General features: G+C 52.8%; 1 protein-coding gene across 6 annotated transcripts in view; it reads right to left on the bottom strand.

The window, feature by feature from the left end:
* Positions 1 to 6,021: 6,021 nt before the first annotated feature.
* si:dkey-33c12.4 (uncharacterized protein LOC560112 homolog) overlaps positions 6,022 to 17,192 on the bottom strand; it is an 82,772-nt gene continuing 71,601 nt past the window's right edge. For all 6 annotated transcript variants that reach the window (XM_038793107.1, XM_038793108.1, XM_038793111.1 and 3 more), the window contains exons 14-17: positions 16,716 to 16,851; positions 9,359 to 9,433; positions 8,153 to 8,255; positions 6,022 to 6,713 (exon numbers count right to left, since the gene is read on the bottom strand). In XM_038793107.1, the coding sequence (XP_038649035.1) occupies positions 6,603 to 6,713; positions 8,153 to 8,255; positions 9,359 to 9,433; positions 16,716 to 16,851 (425 nt within the window). In that variant the 3' untranslated portion in view covers positions 6,022 to 6,602. The remainder of the gene's footprint in view (positions 6,714 to 8,152; positions 8,256 to 9,358; positions 9,434 to 16,715; positions 16,852 to 17,192) is intronic.

Genomic DNA, 17,192 nt, shown 5'->3' with positions numbered 1-17,192 from the left:
TCCCCACAGACACCGCACGGCTGACCGTCTCCCCACAGACACCGCATGGACTGACCGTCTCCCACTGACACCGCACGGACTGACCGTCTCCCCATAGACACCGCACGGACTGACCAATTCCCCACAGACACCGCACGGACTGACCGCCTCCCCACAGACACCGCACGGACTGACCAATTCCCCACAGACACCGCACGGACTGACCAATTCCCCACAGACACCGCACGGACTGACCAATTCCCCACAGACACCGCACGGACTGACGCTCCCCACAGACACCGCACGGACTGACCAATTCCCCACAGACACCGCACGGACTGACCGCTCCCCACTGACACGCACGGACTGACCCCACTGAACCGCACGGACTGACCGTCTCACCACTGACACCGCACGGACTGACCGTCTCCCCACAGACACCGCACGGACTGACCAATTCCCCACAGACACCGCACGGACTGACCGTCTCCCCACAGACACCGCACGGACTGACCGTCTCCCCACAGACACCGCACGGACTGACCAATTCCCCACAGACACCGCACGGACTGACCGTCTCCCACAGACACCGCACGGACTGACCGTCTCCCCACTGACACCGCACGACTGACCCTTTCCCCACGACACCGCAGGACTGACCAATTCCCCACAGACACCGCACGGACTCACCCCCACAGACACCGCACGGACTGACCAATTCCCACAGACACTGCACGGACTGACCAATTCCCCACAGACATCGCACGGACTGACCGTCTCCCCACTGACACGCACGGACTGACCGTTCCCCATGACACGCATGGATGACCGTCTCCCCACAGACATCGCACGGACTGACCGTCTCCCCACAGACACCGCACGGACTGACCGTCTCCCACAGACACCGCACGGACTGACCGTCTCCCCACTGACACCGCACGGACTGACCAATGCCCCACGACACCGCACGGACTGACCGTCTCCCCACAGACACCGCACGGACTGACCGTCTCCCCACAGACACCGCACGGACTGACCGTCTCCCCACTGACACCGCACGGACTGACCGTCTCCCCACTGACACCGCACGGACTGACCGTCTCCCCACCGACACCGCACGGACTGACCGTCTCCCCACAGACACCGCACGGACTGACCCCCACTGACACCGCACGGACTGACCGTCTCCCCACAGACACCGCACGGATTGACCGTCTCCCACACCACGGACTGACCGTCTCCCCACAGACACCGCACGGACTGACCATCTCCCCACAGACATCGCACGGACCGACCAATTCCCCACAGACACCGCACGGACTGACCAATTCCCCACAGACACCGCACGGACTGACCGTCTCCCCACAGACACCGCACGGACTGACCGTCTCCCCACAGACACCGCACGGACTGACCGTCTCCCCACTGACACCGCAGCGGACTGACCGTCTCCCCACAGGACACCGCACGGACTGACCGTCTCCCCACAGACACCGCACGGACTGACCAATGCCCACAGACACCGCACGGACTGACCGCCTCCCACAGACACCGCACGCACTGACCGTCTCCCCACAGACACCGCACGGACTGACCAATTCCCCACAGACACCAGACGGACTGACCGTCTCCCCACAGACACCGCACGGACTGACCCTCCCCACAGACACCGCACGGACTGACCGTCTCCCCACTGACACCGCACGGACTGACCAATTCCCCACAGACACCGCACGGACTGACCGTCTCCCCACTGACACCGCACGGACTGACCGTCTCCCCACAGACACCGCACGGACTGACCGTCTCCCCACAGACACCGCACGGACTGACCGTCTCCCCAGACACCGCACGGACTGACCAATTCCCCACAGACACCGCACGGACTGACCATTCCCCACAGACACCGCACGGACTGACCGTCCTCCCCACTGACACCGCACGGACTGACCGTCTCCCCACTGACAAACCGCACGGACTGACCGTCTCCCCACTGACACCGCACGGACTGACCGTCTCCCCACAGACAACCGCACGGACTGACCGTCTCCCCACAGACACCGCACGGACTGACCGTCTCCCCACAGATCACCGCACGGACTGACCTGCTCCCACAGACACCGCAACGGACTGACCGTCTCCCCACAGACACCGCACGGACTGACCGTCTCCCCACAGACCCGCACGACTGACCGTCTCCCACAGACACCGCACGGACTGACCGTCTCCCACATGACACCGCACGGACTGACCGTCTCCCACTGACACCGCACGACTGACCGTCTCCCCACAGACACCGCACGGACTGACCGTCTCCCCACAGACACCGCACGGGACTGACCAGTCTCCCCACTGACACCGCACGGACTGACCAGTCTCCACACTGACACCGCACGGACTGACCGTCTCCCCACAGACACCAGCACGGACTGACCAGTCTCCCACGTACACCGCACGGACTGACCGTCTCCCCACAGACACCGCACGGACTGACCGTCTCCCCACTGACACCGCACGGACTGACCGTCTCCCCACTGACACCGCACGGACTGACCGTCTCCCCACAGACACCGCACGGACTGACCGTCTCCCCACAGACACCGCACGGACTGACCGTCTCCCAACAGACACCGCACGGACTGACCTTCTCCCACAGACACCGCACGGACTGACCGTCTCCCCACAGACACCGCACGGACTGACCGTCTCCCCACAGACACCGCACGGACTGACCGTCCCACAGACACCGCACGGACTGACCGTCTCCCCACCAGACACCGCACGGACTGACCAATTCCCCACAGACACCGCACGGACTGACCGTCTCCCCACAGACACCGCACGGACTGACCGTCTCCCCACAGACACCGCACGGACTGACCGTCTCCCCCATGACACCGCACGGACTGACCCCCCACAGACACCGCACGGACTGACCGTCTCCCCACTGACACCGCACGGACTGACCGTCTCCCCACAGACACCGCACGGACTGACCCTTTCCCCACAGACACCGCACGGACTGACCGTCTCCCCACTGACACCGCACGGACTGACCCCCACAGACACCGCACGGACTGACCGTCTCCCCACTGACACCGCACGGACTGACCCCCACAGACACCGCACGGACTGACCGTCTCCCCACAGACACCGCACGGACTGACCAATTCCCCACAGACACCGCACGGACTGACCGTCTCCCCATAGACACCGCACGGACTGACCAATTCCCCACTGACACCGCACGGACTGACCGTCTCCCCACTGACACCGCACGGACTGACCGTCTCCCCACAGACACCGCACGGACTGACCGTCTCCCCACTGACACCGCACGGACTGACCGTCTCCCCACCTGGTCAGGCTAAGTGAATGGACAAAAATAGGAAAGATGGATTGTAATGTGAGTATATGTGACGTTAGTCACTTTGCCAGAACAATCTGAAAGGCAGAAATAATCCAGACATGGGTGGGACATTTCCGACTGTTGCTGCCCAAATGGACCTGGTGTCCTCGTCCGGAGTCAATAAATGCAATAATGTGGGTGCAGCAAACAATTAGGAAAGCAGATGGATGTTGGGTTTCATTGCAGGAAGATTGGAGCACAGGAGGAAAGATGTGTTGATGCTGTTGTATAGAATTGCCATGTGACCTGACCTGGAAGATTGAGTGCAGTTTTGGTCTCCTTATCCAAGGAAAAATGTATTTACCACAGAGGGAGTGCAACCGAGGTTCACCGGTCTAATCCCTGGGATGTCCCATGAGGAGCGATTGAGGAAATTGGAGCCGTATTCTCCAGAGTTTGGAAGAATGAGGGGTGATCTCATTGAAACTTACCAAATTCTTACAGGTCGAGCAGAATCAGCATTACAGGACGTTCCCTACACCTGGCGAGGCTAGAACCAGGGGGATTTTCGAATAAGAGATAGGTCACTTAAGGCCGTGATTACGAGGAATTTCATCACTCAGAAGGTGGTGTATCTTTTTTTATTAAATTTAGAATACTCAATTAATTTCTGTCCAATTAAAGGGCAATTTAGCGTGGCCAATCCATCTACCCTGCACATCTTTGTGTTGTGGGGGCGAAACCCACGCAAACACGAGGAGAATGTGCAAACTCCACACGGACAGTGACCCAGAGCAAGGGTCGAACCTGGGACCTCAGCGACCTGAGACAGCAGTGCTAACCACTGCGCTGCCCCAGAAAGTGGTGTACCTTTAGAATTCTTTCGAATTCGCTAACTCTTTAGAGCTGTGGAAGCTCAATCATTGAACATGTTCAAGACAGAAATCAACAGGTTTCTGGATACGAATGACATCAAGAGATAGATATGGGGATAGTGGAAAAAATAGTGCAAGAGGTAGATGATCAGTCATGGTCTGTTTGCATGGCGGAGCAGGCCGCATGCCTGGACTGAGCACCTCCCCACCTCAACTGGAGCCATTTTTTATCATGGCACTGATTCAATCTCCTTTCCACACGCCAAGATCTGAGCAGGAGGAACGTAGCCTTCCCACCACCCAGAGATGGTAGCAGGGAGAAGGCGAGCATTGGAGACGGGGTCTGACAGGCTGAAACATACAGGGCAAGTAAAAAATCAATTGGAAAAGGGACCAAGTCTTTGCATTAACGGAGTTTTGTAAAGCCAAGTGAGCCAGCAGGTTTTAAACAAAAAAAAACCTTTCTTGTGAGCAACTTTAGAAGCATCCTCACTAACCAATGCTAACCTGTTTAACCATCAAGTCTAAAGTGAACTGAATTTGGCCTGAACAACAGGGAAAATTCTCAGGATAAGCAATGCGTCAGTGTACTGCATGGCCCACTCTGCGGTGCTGAGGTGCAAGTCAGGAGCCAAGACCGATAAAGGAAGAGACAAAGTATACAAGAGACAGACTGGGATTTTATGCGGACATATATCTGCAGTCTCTGACACTGCTCATTTTCTTCAAATCATTTTATATCCGGTTATAGAAACTTGATTTCTTTTTAATATATAAAGGCATTGTGCATTTTATAAAAGGTAAAATCAGCGAATTTATTACAGGGTGCAACATTTTAAACAATCATCAGAGTGCACTGCCTCTAATATGGCACAGTAGGGAGCAGACAGCAGGTTCAAAACAACCTTCCTCACCATCCCCCCCACCCCTTACACATTTCTAGACATGGTTTATGGAATCAATCGGCAAAACATAGCGACATGAAGTCCAGGAGCTGAGGCAGCGTTGAGCAAGACAGGATTGCAGGGTGGAAATGGTCTCCAGGAGCAAGCTACAAGAGCCAGCTCCAAGGACAACTTTCAACTTCAAAGCCTCAGCGCACCAGGAACGGAGGGGAAGTTTGAGAGGGTGTCGAAATCACAGAGCTCCCTCAATTCCGCAGAGAGCGACTGTCACGTCAGTGTCGGTGCTGGAGGGCGATATTTTCAGCAACAGTACGATTCCACCCTCGCCAAGAGTTCATTCATGATTTTGGACTTGTAACCAAGCCAGGACAACACTCCACAAGGGGAAATATTGAAACTGCAACGCCGTTTCTGTAGGGAGGCTGGGAAAGCTCTGCCTCCAGGTAGCATTCCATTCACTTGTTTCCTTGTCGGAGAAGGACTCGCACCAAATCCCAGTTAGACCTCCCACAAGCAGGAGGGCAGGTTATGAATCCCACCATCCTTCCTCCCCCCCCCCCCCCCCAAATCTCCAAACGACGAGACGCAGGGCAATAAACATGCTGTGAGCCGAACCAGGGGAAAGGCTTCCCTGTCAAAAGGGCACCTGGCCTACACCATTTAATCTCAGAGGTGTGTGTGTGTGTGGGGTGTGGGGTGGGGGAGAGGGCTTGCAATGCCTGCAGATTCATGCTCATTCTCCAGAGATCCATTGGAAAAACGACGACCACATTGCAGTCCGAAACCTCTGGTCTGCGCGTCTTGGGAAATGTGCAATCACTCTCCATACAAACAGCACCGGAAACCCTGCTCTTGCAGATGTGGAACCCTTTGCTGTAACTCCTGCTCCCCCCCCCCCCCCCCCCCCCCCCCCCCCCCCCCCCCCCCCCCGCCCAAGTAGCAGGTTGACGTCTCGGGTTCACTTTCCAACTCAAAGTTTTCTTGTTCACCTCTCGCAGACTTGATTGCAGGAAAGGCCCCACTGCAATCGAGGCCCCAGCAGCATGCTCCGTTGAACATCACTCGCTCCGTTCACTGATCCATTAGTTATCTCAGTCATTTATCTGGCAGCGCACCACTTTGTTTTCATGACTTGGGTGGTTCTTGTCAAATATAAATAAAGGTACATGCGCCTGGTTGATATTTAATCCTGTGAGGCCTTGCTGTCCACTCCTTTGTGCTGCGGAATGTGCCTGAAGCGGCACTTGTCCCCTTAGACGCAGCCGATGTTCCTCCAGAAATGGCACTCGATGGTGGGTGGGACTGTCACCTTCTCCCTATGGGAGGTGGGAGTGAGAAATCAGTTAGTCGCCGGGGGCGAGGGGGGATGTGTGGGTGGTTTGAACGAATTGCAGGGATGTGTGGGATCAGCGATGTTGCTAGTGGGCGTCAGATCCCATGTGCCCCTAGCGGAGAGGTGGTGGAGCATCAGAGGGCACGGTGCAGGAGCGCTACTTACACAAGTGAAGGTTTAAAGGCTGGGGCAGCTGACTTGGCTGCTCCAAGGTTTTTGTAATTATTGTCAGGATGGCGAATCACCAGCTTGGTTCCTTCAAGCTCAGTACCCTGTGGAAAGGAGGGAGAACAATCAGAGGAGCAGCAAATACAGACATGGCATAGAGTCAACTTCAAACTGCATTTCCTGTAACTTCTGCTAGCTGCACCATCTCCAGCTACTGATGCTCTTGTCCTCTCTATCTCTTCTGCAATTCCTTATTCTCCACTTCTGATGACTTCATTTTCCAGCTATTGACTCCTCTCTAAGTTCAAGGGCCTCTTTTGCTCTCGATACCGCTGAACTCCAACCTTGAACAGTGTTTCCACATCTGGGAAGCTCCACTTGCTGATTCACCTCCTGTCCCTTTACCCTATAACCACTGATGCTGACCATCGCTATGTCTCTTGTCCTGTTGCACTCTGCTCCTCATGTACTTTGTGACTTAAAATCAAACAGCAGTCCATCCTTCAAACAAAGCACATCTTTCATTGTAATTCTGTCCAAGTTCACAGTAAAGTGTCTTTCCTTTTGCACTGCCTTCCTCTGGTATTCCCGTCTCCCATTGCTTCCTGTCCTCCATCCTTCAGGTCCAGCTATCCTCTGGTTCCCAGAGAACCCCCCACCCCACCAGGCTGCCAATGCCCTTCCCCGCCCTCCAGTCCCTAACTAACCCCTGTATCTGCCCTCAGTTCCTTTTTTTATTCGCAGACCAGCCATGATCTCTGCGTAACAGAACAGAGACAGTGGTCTACTCCCATTTCTATGGTTCCCTAGACCCCCTCCTTCCCCAAACGCCATCTCCTCTCGCCCCCTTCAGTCACCCATAAGCCCCTCCAGTCACACCACCCCCTCCCCACCGTCGTTACCCCAACCCCTCCCCCATCCTCCAAACACACCACCCCCCTCCCCCACCCTCCAGTCACCCCAACCCCTCCCCCACCCTCCAAGCAAACCCCTCCCCCACCCTCCAACCCCTCCCCCACCCTCCAGTCACCCCAACCCCTCCCCCACCCTCCAATCACCCCAACCTCTCCCCCACCCTCCAGCCCCTCCCCCACCCTCCAATCACCCCAACCCCTCCCCCACCCTCCAGCCCCTCCCCCACCCTCCAATCACCCCAACCCCTCCCCCACCCTCCAGTCACCCCAACCCCTTCCCCACCCTCGTTACCCCATGGTACAGTTTGTAGCAACGAGCCAGGACTGTCCCTCGGTTGAAGCTATCTTGTCTGGCACCCGTGACCAGCCACAAACATCACTCGGGCCTTTACCCATCCTGTACATACTGTATCACTAGAGTGCCCACTGGTGGTGAGGACATTCTAATTTACTCCAGAGGGATGACCACTGCTTCTTTTAACAAAACATAAATATTGCTGATTGCTCACAGATTTGACAAGTAATGCACCTCTCCCTTGGAATTTAGTCTCAAGCCATTTTGTACAGGAATACACAGGAGTACATTCCTCACTGTGCACTGGTCAGGAAAGATTAGTATGCTCTATTACCTGTAACTCCGCAATGGCACGCTCCGCTCCCTGTTTGGTCGTGAAGTTAATGAAGGCACAAAAGCGATCTTGAAGCATTCGGATGCTGTGTATGGTTCCAACACTGCAGTGGAAACACGGAAAAGAATTTTCAGCAAACCCTGGCTCCAGTTCCAACAAATTAAACACTGGACCGTGACACGGAGTCAGTCACCCACTTCCCAGGCCTATAAACGTGCCTCCTTGGGAGGGGAAGACAGGAAGGCAGCAGCCTCAGGCCTCCTCCACAGAAAGAAGCGACTGGTAACAGTGATGGACATACAACAAACCGAGATTCAAACTCAGGAATCCATCAGATCATCCAGAACGGCAGGATCCTCTTGCTGAACACCTTCCTGACCACATTCTAATCAGGACATGTCACAAGCTTCACCAAGGTGGGACGGCCAGCAAAGAGTGCCTCTTTCCCCGGGCGGCGCAGTGGTTAGCACTACTGCCACACGGCGCCGAGGACCCAGGTTGGATCCCAGCCCCGGATCACTTTCCATGTGCAGTATGCATTCTCACCCCACAACCCAAAGATGTGCAGGGTAGGTGGACTGACGACGCTAAATTGCCCCTTAATTGGAAAAAAAAACCCTCTAAATTTATTTATTTAAAAAAAAAGAGTGCCTCTTTCTCCAAACTGCCCACTCCACCCTTAAGCACAGACTCCAAGATAAGGTCTGGGGGCACCATGTCACTTCACCCAGCATCAGGATTACACATGGACAAGCAGCACGGTGGAGCAGTGGGTTAGCATTGCAGCCTCACGGCGCTGAGGTCCCAGGTTCGATCCTGGCTCTGGGTCACTGTCCGTGTGGAGTTTGCACATTCTCCCCGTGTTTACGTGGGTTTCGCCCCCCACAACCCAAAGATGTGCAGACTAGGTGGATTGGCCACGCTAAAATTGTCCCTTAATTGGAAAAAATGGATTGGGTACTCTAAATTTTTTTAAAAAGGATTACACAAGGACTTCCTGAATGATTCTCTGGAGATTTTGCTGAAGTGGGGCACCAATTCGGTATTCAGCTAGAATCTGGGACAAAGCCACCTCCTCCCAGAAATACTGGGGATTTTAGGATTGACCTTATAATCACATTTTGTGGGGGGGGGGGGGGGGGCAAACCCCCAAAACCCACTGCCACCCAAAATTTGTTGCCTCCGACATCTAATTGAGTGACTCACTTTTCAAACATTGTGCGCAATGCTTCTTCAGTAATTCGAGTGGTTACGTTCCCAATCCAGATCGGAAACAATTCCCTAAAAAAAAAACACAAGATGGCCAACATTACAACCTGAACGCATAAAGCAGACAGGGGGAATAAGACAAGGAAGGGAGAGATCAAACATGTTTAACATACACAACACAGAGACAACAAGCATTAATATGTACAACAGAGAAAATCAGGACTATACTGAACTGGGCTGTGGCCAACGTCCTTGCAGGGTGGCTTGCTCGAGCTATTAGGGGAGGGTTGAAACTAACTTGACAAGGGGATGGGAACCAGGAAGTAATATCAGAAAGGGGTACCAAGGTGCACAAAGAATTGGGGGATGGGGAGACTGATAGCGCGAGAGTAAGAAATGGTGTGGTCAGAATAAGAGGAAATGCACTAAATTTAGTTTATAGTACATGTGTTCGAATGTATGGAGTGCAGCAGATAAGGTTGATGAGCTACAGGTACAGGGAGCCAGGTGAAAAGATAATATTGTAGCTATAATGGAGGACCTGGTACAAAAAAAGAGCAGCACTGGGACTAACTATTCCAGGATAACAAGGTATTCAAGAAACACAAGGGAAGAAAGAACGTGGTGGGGGGTGGGTGAGTAATGGTCAAGAACAGGAGTGGTCGAGTGAATAAATTATAGAGCTGCCATTATACTCACTCGGCTAAATCGCTGGCTTTTAAAGCAGACCAAGCAGGCCAGCAGCACGGTTCGATTCCCGTACCAGCCTCCCCGGACAGGCGCCGGAATGTGGCGACTAGGGGCTTTTCACAGTAACTTCATTGAAGCCTACTCGTGACAATAAGCGATTTTCATTTTTTTTCATTACTATTGGGTCTCTTCTATAGGCCACCAGTTAGTGAGAAAGATATACATAATGGGGAGCTTCAATGATCTAATATAGACTGGGACAGTAATAGTGGAAGGGCAGACAGGAGGAAATGTCTGTAAAGTGTGTTTGGTAGAGTTTTTGATATCAGTTTATTTCCAGTCAAGAGGACGAAGGCATTGCTGGGGGTCTGATTCTCAGCAACGTGGTGGGCCAAGTTGATCACGGGCCAGCAGGGAAACATTTCGGGGACAGCAATCATTGTACCACAAGGCTTAGGTTGGCTCTGTAAAAGGACACAGAAAAATCCAGAGTAAAAATAAAGAATTAGTGGGGTGAGAACGGATCCGGCCCAGGTAAATTGGAACCAAGGATCGACAGGTAAAACCTACAATAGAACAATTGGCTACCTTTAAAGAGGAGATAGTTTGGACACAGTCGCGGTACATTCCATCAATTTGATTGGATTTGATTTATTATTGTCACATGTATTAGTATACAGTGAAAAGTATTGTTTCTTGCATGCTGTACAAACAATGCATACCGTACATAGGGAAGGAAGGAGAGACTGCAGAATATAATGTTACAGTTACAGCAAGGTGCAGAGAAAAGACCAACTTAATACGAGGTAGATCCATTCAAAAGTCTGATGGCAGTAGGGAAGAAGCTGTTCTTGAGTTGGTTGGTACGTGACCTCAAACTTTGGTATCTTTTTCCTGACGGAAGAAGGTGGAAGAGAGTATGTCCGGGGTGCGTGGGGTCCTTAATTATGCTGGCTGCCTTTCTGAGGCAGCGGGAATTATAGACAGAGTCAATGGATGGGAGGCTGGTTTGTGTGATGGACTGGGCTACATTCACAACCTTTTGTAGTTTCCTGCGGTCTTGGGCAGAGCAGGCTCCATACCAAGCTGTGATACAACCAGAAAGAATGCTTTCTATGGTGCATCTGGAGAAGTTGGTGAGGGTCGTAGCTGACATGCCAAATTTCCTTGGTGGCCCCTTCAAGGGGAAAGATAGGAGGAATAAAGACAGAGCTCCCTGGATGACAAAAGAGATGGAGAGTAAGATGAAGCAGGAGAGGGGAATAACATGACAGATAGCACAAGTGAGAACCCGGATGAATACCGTGCTTTTGCATGGAGGGTAATGGAGTAAGAAAATAAATAAGAGCAGCAAAAAGAGAACATGAATGGCAGCTATCATAAACAGGAATCCTGGTTTTCTGTGGGATATAAACAGCGAAAGGGGTGAAAAGCAGGAACAAATAGTGCCCAGAAATGGGATTTACAGATGGAGGCATAGCACATGGCGATGGTACATGGATCGGCCTTCATCAACGATTAATATACTGCCCAAGGCAGAGCGATAGAGGTAGTCAAGAATGGATGGCTTACAAGTTAAAGTGGTATTGAAAAGGCTGGTTGTATCTGAGTTAATAAGACAGCAGGAGCAGATCAGATGCTGAGGATACTGTGGGAAGTAAATGTGGAAGTGAGACTGTCCATAATCTTCCAAGTCTCCTTGGATGCCAGAGGCCTGGAGAATTGCAAATGCAACACCCTTGTTCAAAGTAACATTTAACAAAAGCCAGCACAGATTTGCTTTGAGCAAATCACGTTCAACTAACTTGTTGGGAGTTTGTTGATGAGGTAACAGAAGGTTGATGAGGGTAATGTGGTTGATGTGGTGTATATGCCCTTCCAAAAGAAATTTATACAAAACCACGGAACAGAATAGCCAGCAAAGTTAAAGTCTATGGGCTAAAAGGGATAGTGGCTGCAAGGATTCAAAAAGGCCGAGTGATAGGAAACAAAGTAGGAATAAACTGTTTTTTCCGGATCGGATGATGGGGGTTGACAGTGGGGTCAGTATTAGAACCACTGCTTTTCTTGATATGTATTAATGACCTGGATTTGCAAGTACAGCTCACAATTTCAAAATTTTCAGATAACACAACTTGGGCGTACTGCAAACTGCGAGGATTGTGATAAACGTCAAGAGAACATATATAGGGTGATGAAATGGACAGACATGTGGCAGATGAAATTTAATGCAGAGAAGTATGAAGCAATTCACTTTGGCAGGACAGACAATATAAAATAATGCAGATAATTCTAAAGGGGCTGTAGGAACAGGGGGACCTGGGGGTATGTGTGCACAAATTGTTGACGGTGTTGGGGCTGATCGAACAAATAGTGAATAAAGGTTAAATTGGCTTTATAAATAGAGGCATAACATCCAAATGTAAAAAAGTTCTGTTAAACCTGCTTAAAACCCTGGTTCAGTCTCAACTGGGTATTGTGCCCATTCCGGACACTACACTTCAGGAAGAATGTGAAGGTATTGGAGAGGATGCAGAAAGTGTTTACGAGAAATGTTCCAGGGATGAGAAACTCCAGCCCCACGGATACATTTGTGATGTTGGAGATGTTCTCCATCCCAGAAAAGAAGTTTTGGGGGGGGGGGGGGGGGGGGGAGAGAGATCTGATAGAGGTCAGAGTTGTAACGGCACTCCATTCTAGCTCTCTGCAGTGTGATCCACTCAGTCCCATTCCCCATTCGCTGTCTGTACCGATACTGATTAGCTTTCTGCTTCCACCTACCTTATGGACATTACTGCATTAACATGTTCATTTCACTGTCCCCCAATTCTCTTGCACAAAACCTGAATTCTGTGTTTGCTGGTCCTCACACCATCAGCTAATAAAGAGTTTATTTTCTTTCCATCTTATCTAAACTAATATAAATTGTACATCTCAATCAAATCTCTCCTCAATATCCTTTGCTCCAACAAGTACAATCCCAGCTTCTCTATGTAACCCTGTGTAATTAAACAGCCTCATTCCAGAAACAATTCTGGTAAATCCCTCTGCACACACGAGGGCTTTGAGAAACCCTGACCGATTGGAGTCACTGTACAAAGATCCGAGACTGGAGCCCGATCTGACTGGGGTCACGGGACAAGGATCCGAGACTGGAACCCGGTCTGACTGGGGTCACGGGACAGGGATCAGGGACTGGAAACTGGTCTGACTGGGGTCACTGGGCAGGGATCCGAGACTGGAGCCCAGTCTGACTGGGGTCACGGGACAGGGATCCGAGACTGGAGCCCGGTCTGACTGGGGTCACGAGACAGGGATCCGAGACTGGAGCCCGGTCTGACTGGGGTCACGAGACAGGGATCCGAGACTGGAGCCCGGTCTGACTGGGGTCACTGGACAGGGATCCGAGACTGGAGCCCGGTCTGACTGGGGTCACTGGACAGGGGTCCGAGACTGGAGCCCGGTCTGACTGGGGTCACTGGACAGGGACCAGGGACTGGAACACGGTCTGACTGGGGTCACTGGACAGGGACCAGGGACTGGAACACGGTCTGACTGGGGTCAGGGTCTGGAACCCGGTCTGACTGGGGTCAGGGACTGGAACCCGGTCTGACTGGGGTCAGGGTCTGGAACCCGGTCTGACTGGGGTCAGGGTCTGGAACCCGGTCTGACTGGGACCAGGGACTGGAACCCGGTCTGACTGGGACCAGGGACTGGAACCCGGTCTGACTGGGACCAGGGACTGGAACCCGGTCTGACTGGGACCAGGGACTGGAACCCGGTCTGACTGGGATCAGGGACTGGAACCCGGTCTGACTGGGATCAGGGACTGGAACCCGGTCTGACTGGGGTCAGGGACTGGAACCCGGTCTGACTGGGATCAGGGACTGGAACCCGGTCTGACTGGGGTCAGGGACTGGAACCCGGTCTGACTGGGATCAGGGACTGGAACCCGGTCTGACTGGGATCAGGGACTGGAACCCGGTCTGACTGGGATCAGGGACTGGAACCCGGTCTGACTGGGATCAGGGACTGGAACCCGGTCTGACTGGGATCAGGGACTGGAACCCGGTCTGACTGGGATCAGGGACTGGAACCCGGTCTGACTGGGATCAGGGACTGGAACCCAGACTGACTGGGATCAGGGACTGGAACCCGATCTGACTGGGGTCAGGGACTGGAACCCGGTCTGACTGGGATCAGGGACTGGAACCCGGTCTGACTGGAATCAGGGACTGGAACCCGGTCTGACTGGGATCAGGGACTGGAACCCGGTCTGACTGGGATCAGGGACTGGAACCCGGTCTGACTGGGATCAGGGACTGGAACCCGGTCTGACTGGGATCAGGGACTGGAACCCGGTCTGACTGGGATCAGGGACTGGAACCCGGTCTGACTGGGATCAGGGACTGGAACCCGGTCTGACTGGGGTCAGGGACTGGAACCCGGTCTGACTGGGGTCAGGGACTGGAACCCGGTCTGACTGGGACCAGGGACCGGGACCCGGTCTGACTGGGGTCAGGGACCGGAACCCAGACTGACTGGGGTCAGGGACTGGAACCCGGTCTGACTGGGGTCAGGGACTGGAACCCGGTCTGACTGGGGTCAGGGACTGGAACCCGGTCTGACTGGGGTCAGGGACTGGAACCCGGTCTGACTGGGGTCAGGGACTGGAACCCGGTCTGACTGGGGTCAGGGACTGGAACCCGGTCTGACTGGGGTCAGGGACTGGAACCCGGTCTGACTGGGACCAGGGACTGGAACCCGGTCTGACTGGGGTCAGGGACTGGAACCCGGTCTGACTGGGGTCAGGGACTGGAACCCGGTCTGACTGGGACCAGGGACTGGAACCCGGTCTGACTGGGACCAGGGACTGGAACCCGGTCTGACTGGGACCAGGGACTGGAACCCGGTCTGACTGGGATCAGGGACTGGAACCCGGTCTGACTGGGATCAGGGACTGGAACCCGGTCTGACTGGGACCAGGGACTGGAACCCGGTCTGACTGGGACCAGGGACTGGAACCCGGTCTGACTGGGACCAGGGACTGGAACCCGGTCTGACTGGGACCAGGGACTGGAACCCGGTCTGACTGGGACCAGGGACTGGAACCCGGTCTGACTGGGGTCAGGGACTGGAACCCGGTCTGACTGGGACCAGAGACTGGAACCCGGTCTGACTGGGGTCAGGGACTGGAACCCGGTCTGACTGGAATCAGGGACTGGAACCCGGTCTGACTGGGATCAGAGACTGGAACCCGGTCTGACTGGGATCAGGGACTGGAACCCGGTCTGACTGGGATCAGGGACTGGAACCCGGTCTGACTGGGATCAGGGACTGGAACCCGGTCTGACTGGGATCAGGGACTGGAACCCGGTCTGACTGGGGTCACTGGACAAGGATCAGGGACTGGAACCCAGACTGACTGGGATCAGGGACTGGAACCCGGTCTGACTGGGATCAGGGACTGGAACCCGGTCTGACTGGGATCAGGGACTGGAAAACGGTCTGAATGGGGTCACTGACAAGAATTCATTTCCACCACCTCCTGGCAACCTGTGCACTCTGAACATAGCCAATCTTTCCATTATGTCCTGCCTATCAATTTTCCCCTCCCTCTATTGTCTCTTCTTGGTGACATTTTGTCAGTGCCCTTTTTATTAGTAACACAATATAAAGTACGCATTAAATATTCTTGCCCAGTGTCTCTTAACATACATCACCCCCTTTGTCCCAAATAAGCCCCAGCCACCTCCTCGCACAGATTATTTACTTGCCAGCAGGAGAACTTTGAGTTCCCTTTTCTGTTAACTTCCATCTATTCTCACATTCACCCTTTGCCAGTCTTCATTTCGAACTTATTGTCTGTTCAAAATCATCAGGGGTCGAAATAGAATGGATGTGGAGAAAGTGACCCACTGGCAGATGGTCAGTAACCAGAGGAGATGGATTTAAAATGACTGCCAAAAGGACCAGAGGCAAACATGAGGAAAATCCTTGTTGTAGTGAGTGGATAAGACTTGGAATGCACTTCCTGAGAGTGTGGAAGAACATCGGAACTAGGAGCAGGAGTAGGCCAACTGGCCCCTTGAGTCTGCTCCGCCATTCAATGAGATCATGGCTGATCTTTTTTGGACTCAGATTCACTTTCCGCCCCAAACACCATAACCCTTAATCCTTCAAAAAACTATCTTTATTTTAAAAACATTTAATGAAGGAGCCTCAACTGCTTCACTGGGCAAGGAATTCCATAGATTCACAACCCTTTGGGTGAAGAAGTTCCTCCTAAACTCAGTCCTATGAAGGGGTAGATTCAGTCAGTGCTTTCGAAAGGGAGATAGATAAGACCCGGAATGCATTTACTGAGAGTGTGACAGAGGTGGATCAGTCAGTGCTTTGTAACGGGAGATGAATAAGACCCGGAATGTAGTTCCTGAGAGTGTGACAGAGGTGGATCAGTCAGTGCTTTGTAACGGGAGATGGATAAGACCCGGAATGTAGTTCCTGAGAGTGTGACAGAGGTGGATCAGTCAGTGCTTTGTAACGGGAGATGGATAAGACCCGGAATGTACTTCCTGAGAGTGTAAGAGAAGTGGATCCGTCAGTGCTTTCTAACAAGAGTTGGAGAAGACCCGGTTTCCCCCCGGACATGCGCTACACTTACCTTGACTGCTGCAACTGTGGCTGCACTAACTGTGAGGCAGGTTTATTTTTGGATTTTTTCACACGTACAAAGTCTTTATCGTCTTCATCCGATACATATATACTTGTGTTAATATGGCTGTTTCGGGGTTTCGGAGCTAAAGTAAAAGATGGAAGAGGTGGTGAAAAAAATGAAACTGTTCAGAGATGCGGTAGCTTCAACAATTAATTTTCAAAGACAACTTATGGGATCGAGGGGATACAATGGCAAGGTACACTTATATTAACTTCCAGTGGTGAGGCTGCGAGCGGAGTCAAATTCACCAACACGACTTTCAGTTTGTCCAAGCTCCGGATTTTCCCTCCTCCTTTCCTGCTGCAACTTCCAATAACTTTGCCATGTCTCCACTCTTAATATGTCAACCTAGATAGTTAGAGCAGCCTTTTGGGGATGACACTATCCTATTTCTGCTGACTGGGTGAGTATATAATGTATCAT

Source organism: Scyliorhinus canicula, chromosome 3 (genome assembly GCF_902713615.1).
Source record: "Scyliorhinus canicula chromosome 3, sScyCan1.1, whole genome shotgun sequence".
NCBI classification, from domain to species: domain Eukaryota; kingdom Metazoa; phylum Chordata; class Chondrichthyes; order Carcharhiniformes; family Scyliorhinidae; genus Scyliorhinus; species Scyliorhinus canicula.
Note: the sequence above shows the minus strand (reverse complement) of the source record. Positions and strands in the feature narration are given on the sequence as shown.